At 35.9% G+C, this 15773-nt stretch overlaps 5 protein-coding genes across 6 annotated transcripts; 1 reads left to right on the top strand and 4 right to left on the bottom strand.

The window, feature by feature from the left end:
* Positions 233–784, bottom strand: LOC104763654. Its single transcript, XM_010487001.1, has 2 exons — positions 460–784; positions 233–354 (listed from the first exon to the last, which is right to left on the bottom strand). Exons 1-2 carry the CDS (start codon positions 782–784, stop codon positions 233–235), a joined length of 447 nt encoding a protein of 148 aa, XP_010485303.1.
* Positions 2167–3758, bottom strand: LOC104763655 (putative F-box/FBD/LRR-repeat protein At5g62970). Its single transcript, XM_010487002.2, has 3 exons — positions 2829–3758; positions 2605–2736; positions 2167–2509 (listed from the first exon to the last, which is right to left on the bottom strand). The coding sequence occupies exons 1-3, from the start codon at positions 3756–3758 to the stop codon at positions 2210–2212; spliced, it is 1362 nt and encodes a 453-aa protein (XP_010485304.2). The 3' UTR covers positions 2167–2209.
* LOC104762511 (SOSS complex subunit B homolog) lies at positions 3928–5004 on the bottom strand. Of its 2 annotated transcripts, none has more exons than XM_010485820.2 (2): positions 4817–4935; positions 3928–4504 (listed from the first exon to the last, which is right to left on the bottom strand). In XM_010485820.2, the coding sequence occupies exon 2, from the start codon at positions 4494–4496 to the stop codon at positions 4029–4031; it is 468 nt and encodes a 155-aa protein (XP_010484122.1). In that variant the 5' UTR covers positions 4497–4504; positions 4817–4935; the 3' UTR covers positions 3928–4028. The 2 variants fall into 2 exon arrangements, with proteins under 2 accessions (XP_010484122.1, XP_010484123.1); XM_010485821.2 differs by having other exon boundaries at positions 3934–4489; positions 4817–5004.
* LOC104762513 (uncharacterized protein At5g08430-like) lies at positions 5031–9344 on the bottom strand. The gene is made up of 9 exons (XM_010485822.2): positions 9111–9344; positions 8521–8600; positions 7802–7992; positions 6623–7517; positions 6363–6466; positions 6083–6142; positions 5832–5882; positions 5643–5713; positions 5031–5520 (listed from the first exon to the last, which is right to left on the bottom strand). Exons 1-9 carry the CDS (start codon positions 9230–9232, stop codon positions 5340–5342), a joined length of 1755 nt encoding a protein of 584 aa, XP_010484124.1. The 5' UTR covers positions 9233–9344; the 3' UTR covers positions 5031–5339.
* Positions 10978–14596, top strand: LOC104762514 (probable LRR receptor-like serine/threonine-protein kinase At5g63710). The gene is made up of 11 exons (XM_010485823.2): positions 10978–11125; positions 11690–11842; positions 11929–12058; positions 12146–12217; positions 12313–12456; positions 12553–12618; positions 12710–12780; positions 12854–12997; positions 13130–13471; positions 13560–13954; positions 14033–14596. The coding sequence occupies exons 1-11, from the start codon at positions 11113–11115 to the stop codon at positions 14351–14353; spliced, it is 1851 nt and encodes a 616-aa protein (XP_010484125.1). The 5' UTR covers positions 10978–11112; the 3' UTR covers positions 14354–14596.

Raw genomic sequence — 15773 nt, forward strand, 5'->3', positions numbered from 1 at the left:
CAATTCACCATTGAGTACAATCACCGCTAAACTATTACAATATCATATCAACAAAATAATATACCCGTGATGTACCACGCGGTAAAACCTAGTGTCATAAGTACATGAATTCATAATCTTATAAGCTAAAAGAGCAAACGAACGAGCAGAAATGAAAACACTTTTCAGGAACGTATTCCCTGTTCTTTATTTCATCAAGAAACACTAACCAAAAATAAAATTCAAGATATCACTACACCACGCAGATCTTGATAACCGAAGCAGCTCCAATACGGTGCAGAGCCACCACAGCATCACCATGGTTACACAGTCCTTTCTCCGTCGCTGACTTCAAAGCTGACTCAATAATCTCCTCTGTAGATTCACTATCAGTGGCTTTGTACAGGCTCTTTTATATCGTTTTACAAATCTTAATTAAATAAATCAAGAAGGTCTCTCAAGGCAAAGGAGGGAAGAAACGGGAATAAGCTGAAACGACGGCGCTCTGAATATAGCGTTTGGGATTCTCAGGATCAGGAATCCATTGGATCTCGCTAATGTTTGGCGTTTCGACAAACGCAACCGTGAACTCTTGTCCATCTTCCCATGCTTCCCAGCTCTGAGGATGAGCCCACTGTTCCTCACGTATGAGCTTCACGATATCTCCTGCCTCGAACTCCTCGCACTCATCTCCCCACAGCTGTATGTGAACCGCAGCCGTCTCATCCGCAGCCAACGCGATACTGTTCTTCCCGTTGTTGTTCTGCACCGCGGGAACTATGTCCTTGAGTAACAACAGGACCATCTTTGTTTGGCTAAAATCACCCTGACATAAAAATATTGAAGGATTCATAAGCTTTAAGCATCACCCACTTGAAACTTCTACCACAAGCAAAAGCATAACCATATGATAACAACTCAGGAAAAGCTAACTTGCTAAAGTTGGTCAATCCTGGGTACACAGGATAAATATATTAGGTTGTTAGGGAAGTACTTATATTAATAAAGACTTCACACCTATCGTCACAAATAAATTTTGAGTTTCTAGTACTCATATTAATCTTAACACACTTTCAGGCTGAAGAACGAAGATAGAATGGCATTTACGAGTAGTATAATAGTAATGTTCCACTAAAATCAACACCTACCTGAAGTGTACATTTTCAAACTCAATGCTTCCACCTTTCAGAACAAGAGGCTTTGCGTCATGTATATTTGTGATGTCAGATTTCTCCTCAAGCAGTAAGAGAATACCAGATAATCAATTATTACATCCCATGACTCCATACTAAAAAGCATGCATTTAAATATCACTTCTAAATTGAAAGCATTAGCATAAAAAAAAAGGTATTGAAGGAGCTTAACCAATAGTAGAGTTTAAGTAACAAATATAACATCTCCATATACCTCTAGCAACTGGAACATTGATTTCATGTCCACAAGACTCTGAATGGTTTCACGGTAAACACTACCCAAAAAGTTTCACGGAGATTTTCTAAGTTATTTCATGAATATGATCTGTTCTACTGTTTTGTTCTTTGATCAAAGCTTGAATTGGTTTGTGTTATGTTCTGTTCTGTTCTTTGATCCGTTTATGTTCTGTTATGTTTTTTGATGAAAGCTTGGATCGGTTTGTGTTATGTTCTATTTTAGATCATGTAATATTTGCTTTGTTCAGATGATCTAAAAAAGAAGAAGAAGAGGACAACAAAACGAAGAAAACATCAAATGTTAACTCTTGGCTGAGATCAAAATCGCTTGTAGATCTGCCTTTGTTGCCAACAAATCCACTTTCCTTTGAATTGACTTTGAATTTATGTATATGTGTTGATAGATAGAGCTTGAAGGAACATGGTACAAAAGCTATTGTATAGTATATATACAAAGCAAGTCAATATGTGTTGAGTAAATGGCAAAACAGAATCAGTGAAGACTTTGAGTTCTTCTTATTTCATTTGCAGGCTGCATATTTTGGTGAGGAAGTCTTGAATGTGTTTTATAAACATTTGTATAGGCTAAAAGTGTTTACCATTGAACGATATCATTTTAATTAACCTTATAAAAGGTTCTTATTTTTAAAAAAGTACAAAATTTATCATAAAAAAATTATAAGAGTCTAAAAATAACAAATCTCCATTGGAGATGATCTAAGATTATGAATTCATGTACTTATTATTATAGTTTTAAGTTTAGCCAATAACAGGTTGGCTAATTCCTCGATAGATCAAGGTCACCAAAAAAGTCCTTCACCATAGTTCCGCTGTTCAGTGAATACGAAGTTGCATGTGGGTGAACCACGGAAACCAAATGTCACCTTCGTCTCCAACTCTCGCTCGACCGAGATTGTTGCAGTCTTCAATAAGCAAGAATTTCTCAAGATATATGTCGCCAGATCTTTCCCTTCTACGGATCTATGGTAACCTAACCACTTGAAAGTCTGGAGACTCGACAATAAACATTGAGGAACACTATGCAGTGGCTTCCAGCAAACCGATGCACCCATAATACCATCATATGTAAGAAGATCATCCTTGGGAGTTTTTAAAAATAAAAAGAATGAGAGTTAGATCAAACGATACTGTGAATTAGACCCAAAACAAATAAAAATTTATCGAAGAAACTTACATTGAAAGTGAAGCCTCGTAGTTTGGGAGAAGCATTGAGCAATTGGAATAGTAACTTGGACCAAAATGTCCCACAGGCACGAAAATACAGATGCTCAAGCCTATTAAAGACAAAATCATCACCATATACAGCCTGTACAAAGGACGATATTTAGTATTAATCTAATATATATAGCGAGATTGTTGAAGACTAGAATAATATGATTATCAATGGATAAAAATGACCACCTCTGCAGTACTGTTGTTGTCTTTTACCCACAGTGAAAGACGCTTAACAGATGTGACAGGTTGAAGAAGCATCTTGATATTTTTACCAGTACGTACCTGTGCCTCCTCCAGCTTAGGCATATTCTTCACTATAACACATGTGGAAGTAGAAGTAGTTTCACTTCTATCAATAGCTTTGAAATACTTCAGAGAAGGAGTATCTATGATATACCCATCAGAAGTACACTCAGAAGATATTTCAAAGGATAAACTAAGCAATGACGGGATGATAACAGCAAACTTTCTCACTTTGTCACCATGACATAGTTGCAGAACAAGATCTTCCAAAACAGAGGAATTAGATAAAAGCCGTTGAAGAGATTCTTCATCTGCGTACATCACACGTCGAAGGTGCAAAGTTTTCAAGGAGGGGAGGCTACAAACATGAGGAACATCCACGAAAATGTCGTTCTTTAGTTTCAACGTCACAAGTGATTTGCAAATATACAAGCTACTCGGTGCTACTGCATTAAGTTTTCCGTTTAAAACTTTAACGCTTAGCTCCTCAACACAACGAGAGATTGCAATTTCAACCCACAGTTTGATATCTTTAGGTTGAAAAACTTTATTGTGAAACGTGAGTTTCAAGCTCTTTATGACGGGAGAGCTATGTAATGGCAGATTCTTGTCAATAAAACACTGCATCCTGTGGCATTTTGCCGAAGCTATAGAATAGGTTTCGCAGTCACCGATCTTAGGGTTCTGATATCGAGAGTAAAATTCTGAAAAATACATGCTTTTTTCAACGAAGTCAAGTTTTGGCACCCGCATCCAAAGAAACTTCCATGGCTTCGACAAAATGCTTGTGCTTACGGCATCTTTAGTTGGAAGAAACGATAAGATCTTCACGAGCAATTCATCATCAGAAAACCCAATGATCTTGTCCATATCTTCTTATTCAAACCCCCCTAGCTCACCAGTCACCAGTAGTGCCGAGACTAAACCCTAAGCCCTAGAAAATCTTCACTTTGTCAAAACCTAGCCAAACGGATATCAAAGGAATCGGATAATGACTACTCTGTTTCTATATATAAGGGGATTGAGTTTTGAAAAACTTAACCTTTTTCCAAAAGAAATATTGAATTATCCTTAATTAGTACAGAAGTAAATAAAAAGTTATCGTCTACAAATCTTAATTAAAATAAATCAAGAAGATCTCTAAGGCAAAGGAGGGAAGATACGGGAATAAGCTGAAACGACGGCGCTCTGAATATAGCGTTTGGGATTCTCAGGATCAGGAATCCATTGGATCTCGCTAATGTTTGGCGTTTCGACAAACGCAACAGTGAACTCTCCCATCTTCTCCATCTTCCCACGCTTCCCAGCTCTGAGGATGAGCCCACTGTTCCTCACGTATGAGAATATCCCATTCGTGAGCTTCACGATATCTCCTGCCTCGAACTCCTCGCACTCATCTCCCCACAGCTGTATGTGAACCGCAGCCGTCTCATCCGCCGCCAACGCGATACAGTTCTCCCCGTTCTTGGCTGCTGCTGGAGATCTTGCTTTGTCGAGGATGATGAAACGCGTGTTTATGTTGTTCTGTGCCGCGGGAACTATGTCCTTGAGTAACAACAAGACCATCTTTCTTTTGTTTTGGCTAAAATCACCCTGACAATCTGACATTGAAATATCTAAGGATTCATAAGCTTTAGGATAAAGAATCAGATGAAACATACATTACCCACTTGAAACTTGTACCACAAGCAAAAGCTTAACCATATGTCAAAAGTTCATTTAGACATTTTGTCGAACACCTGATCTGCAATATTTATTGGATCTTCATCTATTGAAACATAAGCTCATGAATCCATCACGATTTCGACTAGGGTTTTTTTTTTAAAATCAGTTTCCGAATCCAAATCAGTGAATCACCCATAATTTTATTAATCATCTCAAACCCCAAGCCTTTGTTTTTAAACTTAAATCACAGAAACGGAACTCACCGATTACGTATGAATGAGGCTACGACGGTGACGAAGAAGAAGACGAAAGTGACTGATGAAACAACGGTGACGAAGATGAATGACAAAGGTCCGACCGAAGAACTTTGTCAATACAAAGCAATGTGATTTTTAAAAAACAGATAGGAAATATTTTAGGGTTTTCAAAGCTTGGCACTTTAAGTAGCCTCCTCCTCTTGTTTCCCAACAAGGCAACTCTTAAAAGAGCACAACATGTCACTAGGCATATACATTAGTACATTACATGAACATGAAACATCCCATGTCACTTTGATGCTACTACATACATGACCATCATATAAAAACATAGTTAGCTACATGTTTCTGTCTGCAAAAGCGCCTACCAAGTTCCAAAAAGAGCTTCACCAAACATATTAGCCGAGTTTCTTAAGTTTTCTAATGGAAGAGAAGAGAAAACTTCCATTCAACCGATAAAGGACAAAAAGATGTACAACTGTCAGCATTGATCTTTCTTCCTTGTGAAGATGCTCTGAATAATCTTTGGTTAGTCGATAGCTATCACCACCGCCTCATGAGTCAGACCACTGATATCCCCTTGGTTGCTGCTATCTGGTTCTTGTTTTATCTCGATGTAGTCTTCAATGATCTTCGGAGTTTCTCTTAATAATCTCTCCTGCTCTGAAGGTTTTTCGAGAACTTCTCTCTGCTCCAGATACTCCTCTAATGTAGAATCAGTCCAACAAAAGGTAAAGAGTTAAGGTGTTTCAAAATGTCGTCGTGATGTAAAATTATATGAAACTGGGTTAAAGATAACTGTTTCTCTTTATTGAATCTTAAAAAAGGATATTCTCTTCTCCATCCTTTCTCATTGGCAGAGTTGATGCGTCTCTGCAGAATGTTAAGCTGCCTTGCAATCCACTGATTTTTCAAAGATATTTACACAAGAACGTGTCAGATGCAGCACCAAAACACAGAGTCTGTAACATTTGTTAACTGTCGTGTCGTATATAACTTATGTGTTTTCAGAGATACTCACATGTTTTGTTATATCATCATGGAGAGCCTTTGCCTTCTGCTCCATCTCCACCTGTCATAAAAAAAAATGTTGGTGAGTTTTAGCTCCTGAAAGACAGGAACGTGATTTGGGTTTGAGAATGCAAATATGCTAAACGAGTTTTAGCTCTCTGTCTTACCCGAGGATTCAACAATGTTAATAAAGACAATGTTTTATAAACAGAGAAATAAATCTTGTGATATACAAAAGTTTAGATTCCTTTAAGAACTTACAACAGTTGGCTGTCTAAAAAGGCCATCCATCACTTTTTGCTTCAAATCTTTAATCTCTTCCTGAAAGGGAAAGTGGGGAAGTATAGTTTTTAGCTCTTAGGAAGCTTTTGAAAACCAGATAGAAACAAACAATAGTCATCTAGGAGGAATATTATAAAGATACTTTCTCAGTACTTGCAGCAGATTTGTCAAAAAAAGATTCCCAATATGCGGAAGAGAGCAAAATCAAATTGAAGGAAATATAATGGTAAGGTATGTATTAAGTTCAGAGATGATTCACCTGGCTTATGTCAGAATCGTCCAACTTGGAAATGCTAACGCCACTTGCCATACCAGCAACATGAAGAAGCAGACCCTCACTCTGGTCATCAGCAGTCTTAATGCCTACAGAAACGGAAAATAACATCAGGTGTGACAGTAATTGTGATGCAGTGATCATGACGTGAATGAGAGAAATTTCAGAGAAAGTCTAGAAGATAGAAAGAACAAACAGCAAAGCCTACAACAGAAAGCAAATACTAATCAGCGTGAATTGGTTACCTGTAACCTGCAAGATCTGGTACGCTATAAAGTCCCTAGGGTCATTCTTCACTTTCACAAAGCTTCCCACCACTTTATCGCCAAAGCTCTCATACTGCTTCAGTAACTCTACGACTAAGCTCTTACGTAGATAAACAAGCTTTATATTATCTACACTGATCGTTGCGAAACCAGTTGCCCGCAATTGAGGTTCCACTTCCTTTTCATAAGTTTCCTCATCGGACTTTTCAGTTTTTTGCTTCTTGCACGGCAATAAAACCTTTTCATTCTTTTCACTGGAATGCTTTCCACTGAAGCCATGTTCCAAAGGTAGGAAATCCTCAACCTGATCTTCAAGGTTTTCTATCAAGTGAGTCTTTAAAAGTGTATAAATCCTTTTCTGATTTACAGACTTTTTCCTGAAGATAGAGTACAGCTTTTCATCACAATGAACTTTCTTCTTCTTCTCACGGTCAAGCAGGTTTTTCTCACGAATGTACCTGCGGATAACTGACTCCACACTATGTTGTGACATGGCGTTTCTGGTGTCTTCCCCTATGGACGTTAGGAAATCAATCAGGGGCTTTGAACCCCCTCTGATATACTTCATTTTCTTTTTATTGCCCACTGTTTTATAATTTTCTGCATCCTCAACCGCATGGTCAGAAAGTGAAAATTTGGGATCATCTTTGTGCTTCAGCTTGACACCTTTCTTTCTCGACTTTGAAGTCTGGACATCACCAGGTAAAAATTTGGGATCATCTTTGTACTTTGACTTGACACCTTTCTTTCGTGGCTTTGAAGCACAGGCATCGCGGACATCGTCAAAGGTTATATCTTCTTTCGTTTTTGTTATTTCCCAATACTCAAGAAACAGACACTCAATTGTTTCCGGATCTGTCAAGTTAAGCTTATCCTGCCAAGCAGCAAAGAAATGTTCAGCACAGAAAATAACAACAAAACTCCCTAAATCTCCTGGTGCATTATAATAAAAAGACAGCAAGCAATGATTTATAGACAAGCTCTAGAGATGGACATATAAGTAGTTAATATTCGTGTATAATTTTTTTTTATTTGAGAAAAACTGTAAAAGTAAGTAATACTACTATCCAAAATTTCAATGAGACTACTATCCAAAATAGGGTAAAAAGGAAATAATAAGACATTATATTGATACGTTTATGGCCGTTTGAAACATACCCCAGCAGCAGGAGCATATTCTTGAACTTCCGCCAAAATTTCGACTAACTCCTTGCATTCATTGCATAACCCTTTATTCTCTTTAAGTTGAATGAACTCAGCATGAGTAACACAGTCTTCACATACAGCATGTGGGCAACAAAGGCACCATAGCTTTGGTGTCTTCGGACACAAGTAGCAACTGTGCCACTCTGAAAATTAAAAGTTTACAATTTAACATTAGTCCCTCCAGAAAGCAAGTATGACAAATACAGTAGCCTTCTGACTGCAAATATGAAAGTTCAAACGTATGTTCCCTCTACTGTGTTCGGAAATTCTAACAGGCACAAGGGCCTAGCAACTTAGTACATAAGTTTTCGAATATATGGACTCGATAGTGTACGCTAATAAGTGATAGAATTATTGATCTAAAGCTTGTACTTTGAGTTTCAGAGGCTTAAGAAACAATGTACCTACAGAGACAGGGGATATCTTACGCAATGATTAAAAAAAAGAAGCACAAACTCTATACTTGTTAGATGCTAATGGGTATCTACAAAACAACCGGAAACAGAAATCAAGGAATCCAGAAACCAATTTCTCTCATTTCCAGACATAAAGACATTCAAGTAAATTAAGAGGAGACCACTGACAGAAGCTAAGTCACAATCCAAAGAAAGCATGTATGCTACTTCAAAATGATAATAATAGTGTATATAAAGGGGAACATTAGCACTTACTACAGATGAACGAGTCTCCAATCTTGCTTGCTGGGCTATCCTTTCCAATGCAACTTTCATGATAAACTTTTGGACAGTCCCTGAAATAAGCAAGCACAATGAGGTGCAGCATTAGATGCATACATGTCACAAGACTCACAACTAACAAATGCTTCAAACATTCATCTTGACGATCTTTTTTCATAATAAGATTGTTAATTTTCATGCAAAATCTTACAATAGCAAACTGAAAAAGACAATTTGGTAACTAATTAAGCTCCTAATCAATAAACCTAAAGAAGACAAAGGAAACACCTTTGTACATTTAATAACGGAATGATACACAATTGTCTCTCTACTTGAGTGCATTCACATGAAAGAATCATCAGAAAAGGAAAAAGAAAACAAAGTTGATTGAAAAAAGAAGAACTTTCCAAGTGAAAGAACACAACACAAACACCCTTTGTCACCAGATAACATAAAAACAAGAACATGCAAAGAAGAAACAAAAATCCTCAAACGAAAACAGCAGCAGCATTGTAATATCCTTCATCGGAGTTTAAGTAAGTGCTAAATCCGGTAATGGGAAAGAGAGAAAGAGAGAGACTCACTTGAAGTCACAGAGCATTAGGCTTCCTCCGTCTTTGCAGACGAAACACCAGTCCTCGCACTCCTTGTCTTCTTCCTCGTCCTCCTCCTCAACAATCTCCACTACATCCATATCTCTCGCCATCCCTCTCTCTCTCTCTCTCTCTCTCTCTCTCTCTCTCTCGATTCGCTCTACCTCTACTTGAGGTGTGAGGTGACGAGTCTTCTTAATCTTGTCAGCCCTTTTTACTCAAGACCCAAAGCAATTTCCATTCTTCTTTTCCTTAAATAAAAACAAAAACAAAAAAAATATTAGTGAAAGACCTTTTAACCCTTTATAATTGGAGTTATTTATAGACCCAACCACTCTTTAACCCGGTTCGCTCCCACCCAAACCAATTAAATCTCTGAGATCAACAAATCAAATATCAACACATTATTAAAAGGAATCTCTTATTAAAATTAATCTACTAATTAATCTTTTATGACAAAATCACTGATAAATTTCATTTACGTGTTACATTAGATTTTTATTATTAAGATAAAGCTACTACTATGTTGGTTGTTTTTTAGATGTTACAACTTATATATATATATATATATATTTTTTTTTTTCCTGGATAAAAAATAGAAATTATACCGGATTTTTTTTTTTTTTGTGTGTGTGAATGTTGATAAAATTTCACTTTATAAAAATATATGTTCCAGATTGCGATATGATGATCAGATCTTTTTACACATCGAACAAACAAAAGTCCAATGTGGTGAAAGAATCGTATGAGTAAGAGAACATGTCCAAATTCCAGCAGTATATTTTCTTTAGTGATATCATTATGCCGTATTAATATTCTTAGTCTGCTTCTTCCTCACACTATGTTTTTTTTTCTTCGCCTAATTTTCTTTGAAATATCTATATTATTTTTTTTACAAAGTTTGTTTTACGAATGAAAAAAATCTTAGAATAAATGATATTTTTCGTCTTTCAGAAACTAAATTTTTTATTACTATTATTATTCTGAAGAGAGAAAAAAAAAAGCTTTCTATAAGATCAATCATGTACATTTTACATGTCAAAAAAGTAAACTTCTCAACGTTTGAAATTATCATTTACTTAATAAGTAAATGGGTAGTTACGATATAGCGCCTATAGCTACTTTTCAAGTGTTGCACCATTGTGTTTCAATCATAAATTTTCAACGATCTTAAAAGCTTTTAGATATCTCTACCCTAAGCTCTAAAGAACAAAACGTACGTTTTAGGAATTTCTATCAATCAAACTAAACAAATTTCTCTGTTTCTCTTTTACAAAAACATATCGTTCAAATATATTTGAGTTTGTATATAATATCTATTTTTTTTGTTTGTTCCTTTCGATGAAAGGAATATATACAAAAACGCACTTTTGCATTGCTATCATCCAGAGATTGGTGGAATATAATCCTGAAACAAGTGGAACCTTCTTACACATGCTTCTGTCTCTTCCTAAAGCATAAGCCATTTTCCCAAACATAATCAAGTACATAATGAAGTCATTGGCTTCTTTTCATTAACTGATTCATTCAAATCACTTATTTATTATTTTATGTTTATTTTAGGTTCATCTATATCCTTTTTTGTTAAAATTTATATCCTTTTTGCCCCAATCACATCCCAAGTCCCACACTTGCTAAAGAGATCACCCAAAATAAAGAAGAAGCAAAAGAAGAACAAAAAAAACATCTCCATTAAGAAATCAAAGATGTTTCAACTTAGTGGGATTCTCTTTCCCTCAAAGCAGCATTTTTATTTCTTCTTCGTCTTCTTCTTCGTCTTTTACATCAGAGAGATAAAAAAAATATATATGAAAAATACCTTTTGTGGGTCCATTAAAGGCACTAACTTGTAAAAGAGTCATCTTTCTTTAAGATGATTTTTAGTTTTTTACATTATTGTTTGCTTTTATTGGCTTCATTATTATACAAATCCTCCATTTCTCTCTTCATCCTTTTGCTCTCTTTGTGTGTTTAGAGTGTTTCCAGTTTCTCTATGGCTCGTTCAGGTACTACTTAAAAGCTTTGTTTTTGCTTGCACTTTAATATATGATTTTCTCCACTATATATATAAATCAAGTGTGTTTTTATGTAGTTTATATTAAACTTTTATTGCTTCTTTTAGTTTCTTCAAGCTACAAATATATTTGGTACATATTTGGGTGAAACATAGAGAGGTTTTTGAGAGGGTATCTAATCACAAAAAACAAATAGTCAAAGACACGATTATAAAATTTGTTGCTCCTTGTTGCTTATTAAAGCTTTCATTTTTTTATGTTTTCGGGTTCGAATGAGCTCTGATGGAGAAGTTATGCATTGATCTGACAATGTTTCACATCAAAAACAATCCACGCTGTTAGTTCGAAGACATATAGAATTAGACCCACGAATCTGTTTTTTTTTCTTGTATTTGCTTACTTATGTTTAGTTAACATTTGATCACAAGGGTTATGTGTTTCTTGTAAAATAAGTTAACTTTTCTTATGTTTGATGCAATTTGGAGTATATAGATTCTACAGCAGAAAAGAAGTGAGTTTGATTGAAAGATTCTTATAATATCCTATAAACTGCAGGGTACGGTGAAAGTTTTCGAAATTCTCTTAGAACTCGAAGAGGATTCATTCAAAAAAATTGCTTTTGGAACAATCAGAAATTGATCTTACAATGCTTTGTGGCCTTAGCTTTTGTGGGAGTCACTTTTTCAACAACTCAACCAGACATCGAAGGTATACTTATATATCAGCCTTTGGTTTATCAATCAAATGATCTTAAGGTACTGGTATAATTAATTACTTCTTGTTTCATTTGCTAGGAGGAGCTTTGTTGCAGCTCAGAGATTCACTCAATGATTCGAGCAACCGTCTAAAATGGACACGCGATTTTGTGAGCCCTTGCTATAGTTGGTCTTATGTCACCTGCAGAGGCCAAAGTGTTGTGGCTCTGTAAGTAGTACTCCTAAGATCACTTCTCAACTTTTAGTTACCAAGATTTCGCATTATGTTGAAAACTTGTTTTGTATCAATCTGTAGAAGTCTTGCCTCAAACGGATTCACAGGAACACTCTCTCCAGCCATTAGGAAACTGAAGTTCTTGGTTACCTTGTAAGAGATCACAAACCATTTCCAATACAACAAGATATATTATTTTTAGGGTTCCATTAATCATAACACCGTTGTTGATGCCAATTCAAATGCAGAGAGCTACAGAACAATAGTTTATATGGTGGTTTACCAGATGATCTTGGGAAAATGGTTAATCTGCAGACTTTAAATCTATCTATGAACAGTTTCAGCGGTTCTATACCCGCGAGCTGGAGTCAGCTCTCGAATCTAAAGCACTTGTAAGTCCATGCAAAACTCTCTCTATGAACCATCTTTGACATGTGACTCTTTTGAGATCTTTTGGCTAAGATCAAACAATGTAATTTGTATCACAGGGATCTCTCATACAATAATTTAACAGGGAGCATCCCAACACAGTTCTTCTCAATCCCAACATTCGAGTATAAAATCTACTTTTTTCACCTGAATCTACTTAAGTTTAGTCACAGTGACTTCTCAATACTAAAACTACCTTTGTGATTTTTTCTTCAGTTTTTCAGGAACTAATCTCATATGTGGTAAAAACTTGAATCAGCCTTGTTCCACAAGTTCTCGTCTTCCAGGTTCTTAATTCTGTCTTCTTCGTCCAACTCACATACAAACAGAACATACATAACTTAGTATCTTTATGTGCAGTCACATCCTCCAAGAAGAAGCTAAGAGACATCACTTTAACTGCAAGTTGTGTTGCTTCTATAATCCTATTCCTTGGAGCCATTGTTATGTACCATCATCATCGCCTCCGTAGAACCAAATACGACATCTTTTTCGACGTAGCTGGTAAAAAAACTACATATACTTATTCAGTTNNNNTTTTTTTTTTTTTTTTTTTTGAATAAAATGTAAAATCAAACATCTCATTAGATCATTATGAACTCTTAAGCCAAAATCCTTTTCCTTTGAAAAATGCAGGTGAAGATGACAGGAAGATTTCGTTTGGACAGCTTAGAAGATTCTCTTTACGTGAAATCCAGCTCGCAACAGATAGTTTCAACGAGAGCAATTTGATAGGACAAGGAGGATTTGGTAAAGTCTATAGAGGTTTGCTTCCAGACAAAACAAAAGTTGCAGTGAAACGCCTTGCGGATTACTTCAGTCCTGGAGGAGAAGCTGCTTTCCAAAGAGAGATTCAGCTCATAAGTGTTGCTGTTCATAAGAATCTCTTACGCCTTATTGGCTTCTGCACAACTTCCTCTGAGAGAATCCTTGTTTATCCATACATGGAAAATCTTAGTGTTGCATATCGACTAAGAGGTATGTACTTTCATACTTTGTTTCTATATAACTCTTCAACCAAATAACATAATTGTGTAATGCGTTTTGTGCATGTGACATTGTATAGATTTGAAAGCCGGAGAAGAAGGGTTAGACTGGCCAACAAGGAAGCGTGTAGCTTTTGGTTCAGCTCACGGTTTAGAGTATCTACACGAACATTGTAACCCTAAGATCATACACCGTGATCTCAAGGCTGCAAACATACTTTTAGACAACAATTTTGAGCCTGTTCTTGGAGATTTCGGTTTAGCTAAGCTTGTGGACACATCACTGACTCATGTCACAACTCAAGTCCGTGGCACAATGGGTCACATCGCACCAGAGTATCTCTGCACAGGAAAATCATCTGAAAAAACTGATGTTTTTGGTTACGGTATAACACTTCTTGAGCTCGTTACTGGTCAGCGAGCAATCGATTTCTCACGCTTGGAAGAAGAGGAAAATATTCTCTTGCTTGATCATGTAAGACTTTTGACTACTCTTATAAAAAGGTTCCTTCTGTATAAAAAGACTGAAACTAAGCTTTTTGTATGAAAACAGATAAAGAAGTTGCTTAGAGAACAGAGACTTAGAGACATTGTCGATAGCAACTTGACTACATATGATTCAAAAGAAGTTGAAACCATAGTTCAAGTGGCTCTTCTCTGCACACAAGGAGCACCAGAAGATAGACCAGCGATGTCTGAAGTAGTCAAAATGCTTCAAGGGAATGGTGGTTTGGCTGAGAAATGGACTGAATGGGAACAACTTGAAGAAGTTAGGAACAAAGAAGCGTTATTGCTTCCGACTTTGCCTGCTACTTGGGATGAAGAAGAAACCACCGTTGATCAAGAATCTATCCGACTATCGACAGCAAGATGAAGGAGAAACAGAGAGAGATCCTTGAAAACAAACTTTGCATTATAGAATATAAACGTATAAAGTATTTTAAGCTGCTAATTGTATTGAACAGGTGGGGAAAAAGAAGAAAAACATAACCTTAATTTGTGTAATAGATCGTGTGATTAGACATAGTATATAACAAATAGTTGTGTTTTGTATATATATATGAATTGGTTACTGTAGTAAAATAATGTTGATCATTGTTGTAATGTTGTTTCGTTATGGTGACAGTGCATTATAAATTCGCTCTGTTTTTAGAGCTTACGCTGTTTTTGCAAAAATAATATTACGTCGTCGTTTCATGTAAAGTTAAGTAACAATTATAGAATTGTCACTCCAGTCCTCTAGATTTGGTTCATTTCTCAATTTTAGCGTCAAATTTTTATTTATACATATTTCCCCAAAGTATGGCATTGCTTAATATCAAAAAAGGCTAAAAAGTAATAAACTAACAAAAAAAAAAAAAATCGTGTTTATTAGGCTAAATAATGTTTGATTGTAAAATAATGAATGGTGTATTTTTATTTCCACTTTCTCATGTAATAATAGCCTAGTGATTTTTTTGGAAGGGATAATAGTAATTAAATACAGTGTGACAGGACAAAAGAAAACAAATCTATCTCTGGCTTACATTTTTTCTTATGACATGGATTCAGAATTCAAAAGTTTATAACAACAGAACTTTCATGGATTAGGACTTATTCTTGAACTCTGATGTTAGAAAAAAAAAACAAAAAAAAAACACAAATTCAAAAGGAAAATATATAGAAAAGTGTTGGTGTTTGTACTTGTACCTTTGTGTGCGTTTAATGAAGAAGGTGGTGGTGGAGAGGCAAGAACTGGGGACCGGAGAAAACAGACGTAAGCAGTCAGTGAAAAAGAGAGTACCTTTTTCCTTTCTAAAGTCCCTCGTAAACCGGGCTGTTTTTCTCGGTTCTTGGTGCTTGGTTTCCGCTGACACCGACATGTCCGGTTCCCAGGTGGTAACTTTGCTTTCCACCGTCCGATTCATCTATAAACCAACGTTCCAGATCTTGATTTCCTTTTTTATCTCTTTGGTTTCTTGTGACGTGTTCTTCAGTATTTCTCCTGAGCCTCTCAGACGTACCCTAAATAAACCCAATTGGGAGAAAATTACAGTCAAATTTTTAAATAAGCAATCAATATTCAATAGGGAGAAAAACGTTACAAGCTATATGTGTGTCTACCATATATGATTTGCATATTTACATGTTGAAAATATTGCAAGCATTATATGATTAAACATGATTCAAAATAATAAAAAAGAGTAAATAAACATGATTTAACACAATCTTGTAACTAATGACAACCTATATATATGATCGCAAAGACATTTATACCACCACCAGTATACATGAATTGGTCAAAGAACCTCAGA

This window comes from Camelina sativa, chromosome 18 (assembly GCF_000633955.1).
Source record: "Camelina sativa cultivar DH55 chromosome 18, Cs, whole genome shotgun sequence".
NCBI classification, from domain to species: Eukaryota; Viridiplantae; Streptophyta; class Magnoliopsida; order Brassicales; family Brassicaceae; genus Camelina; species Camelina sativa.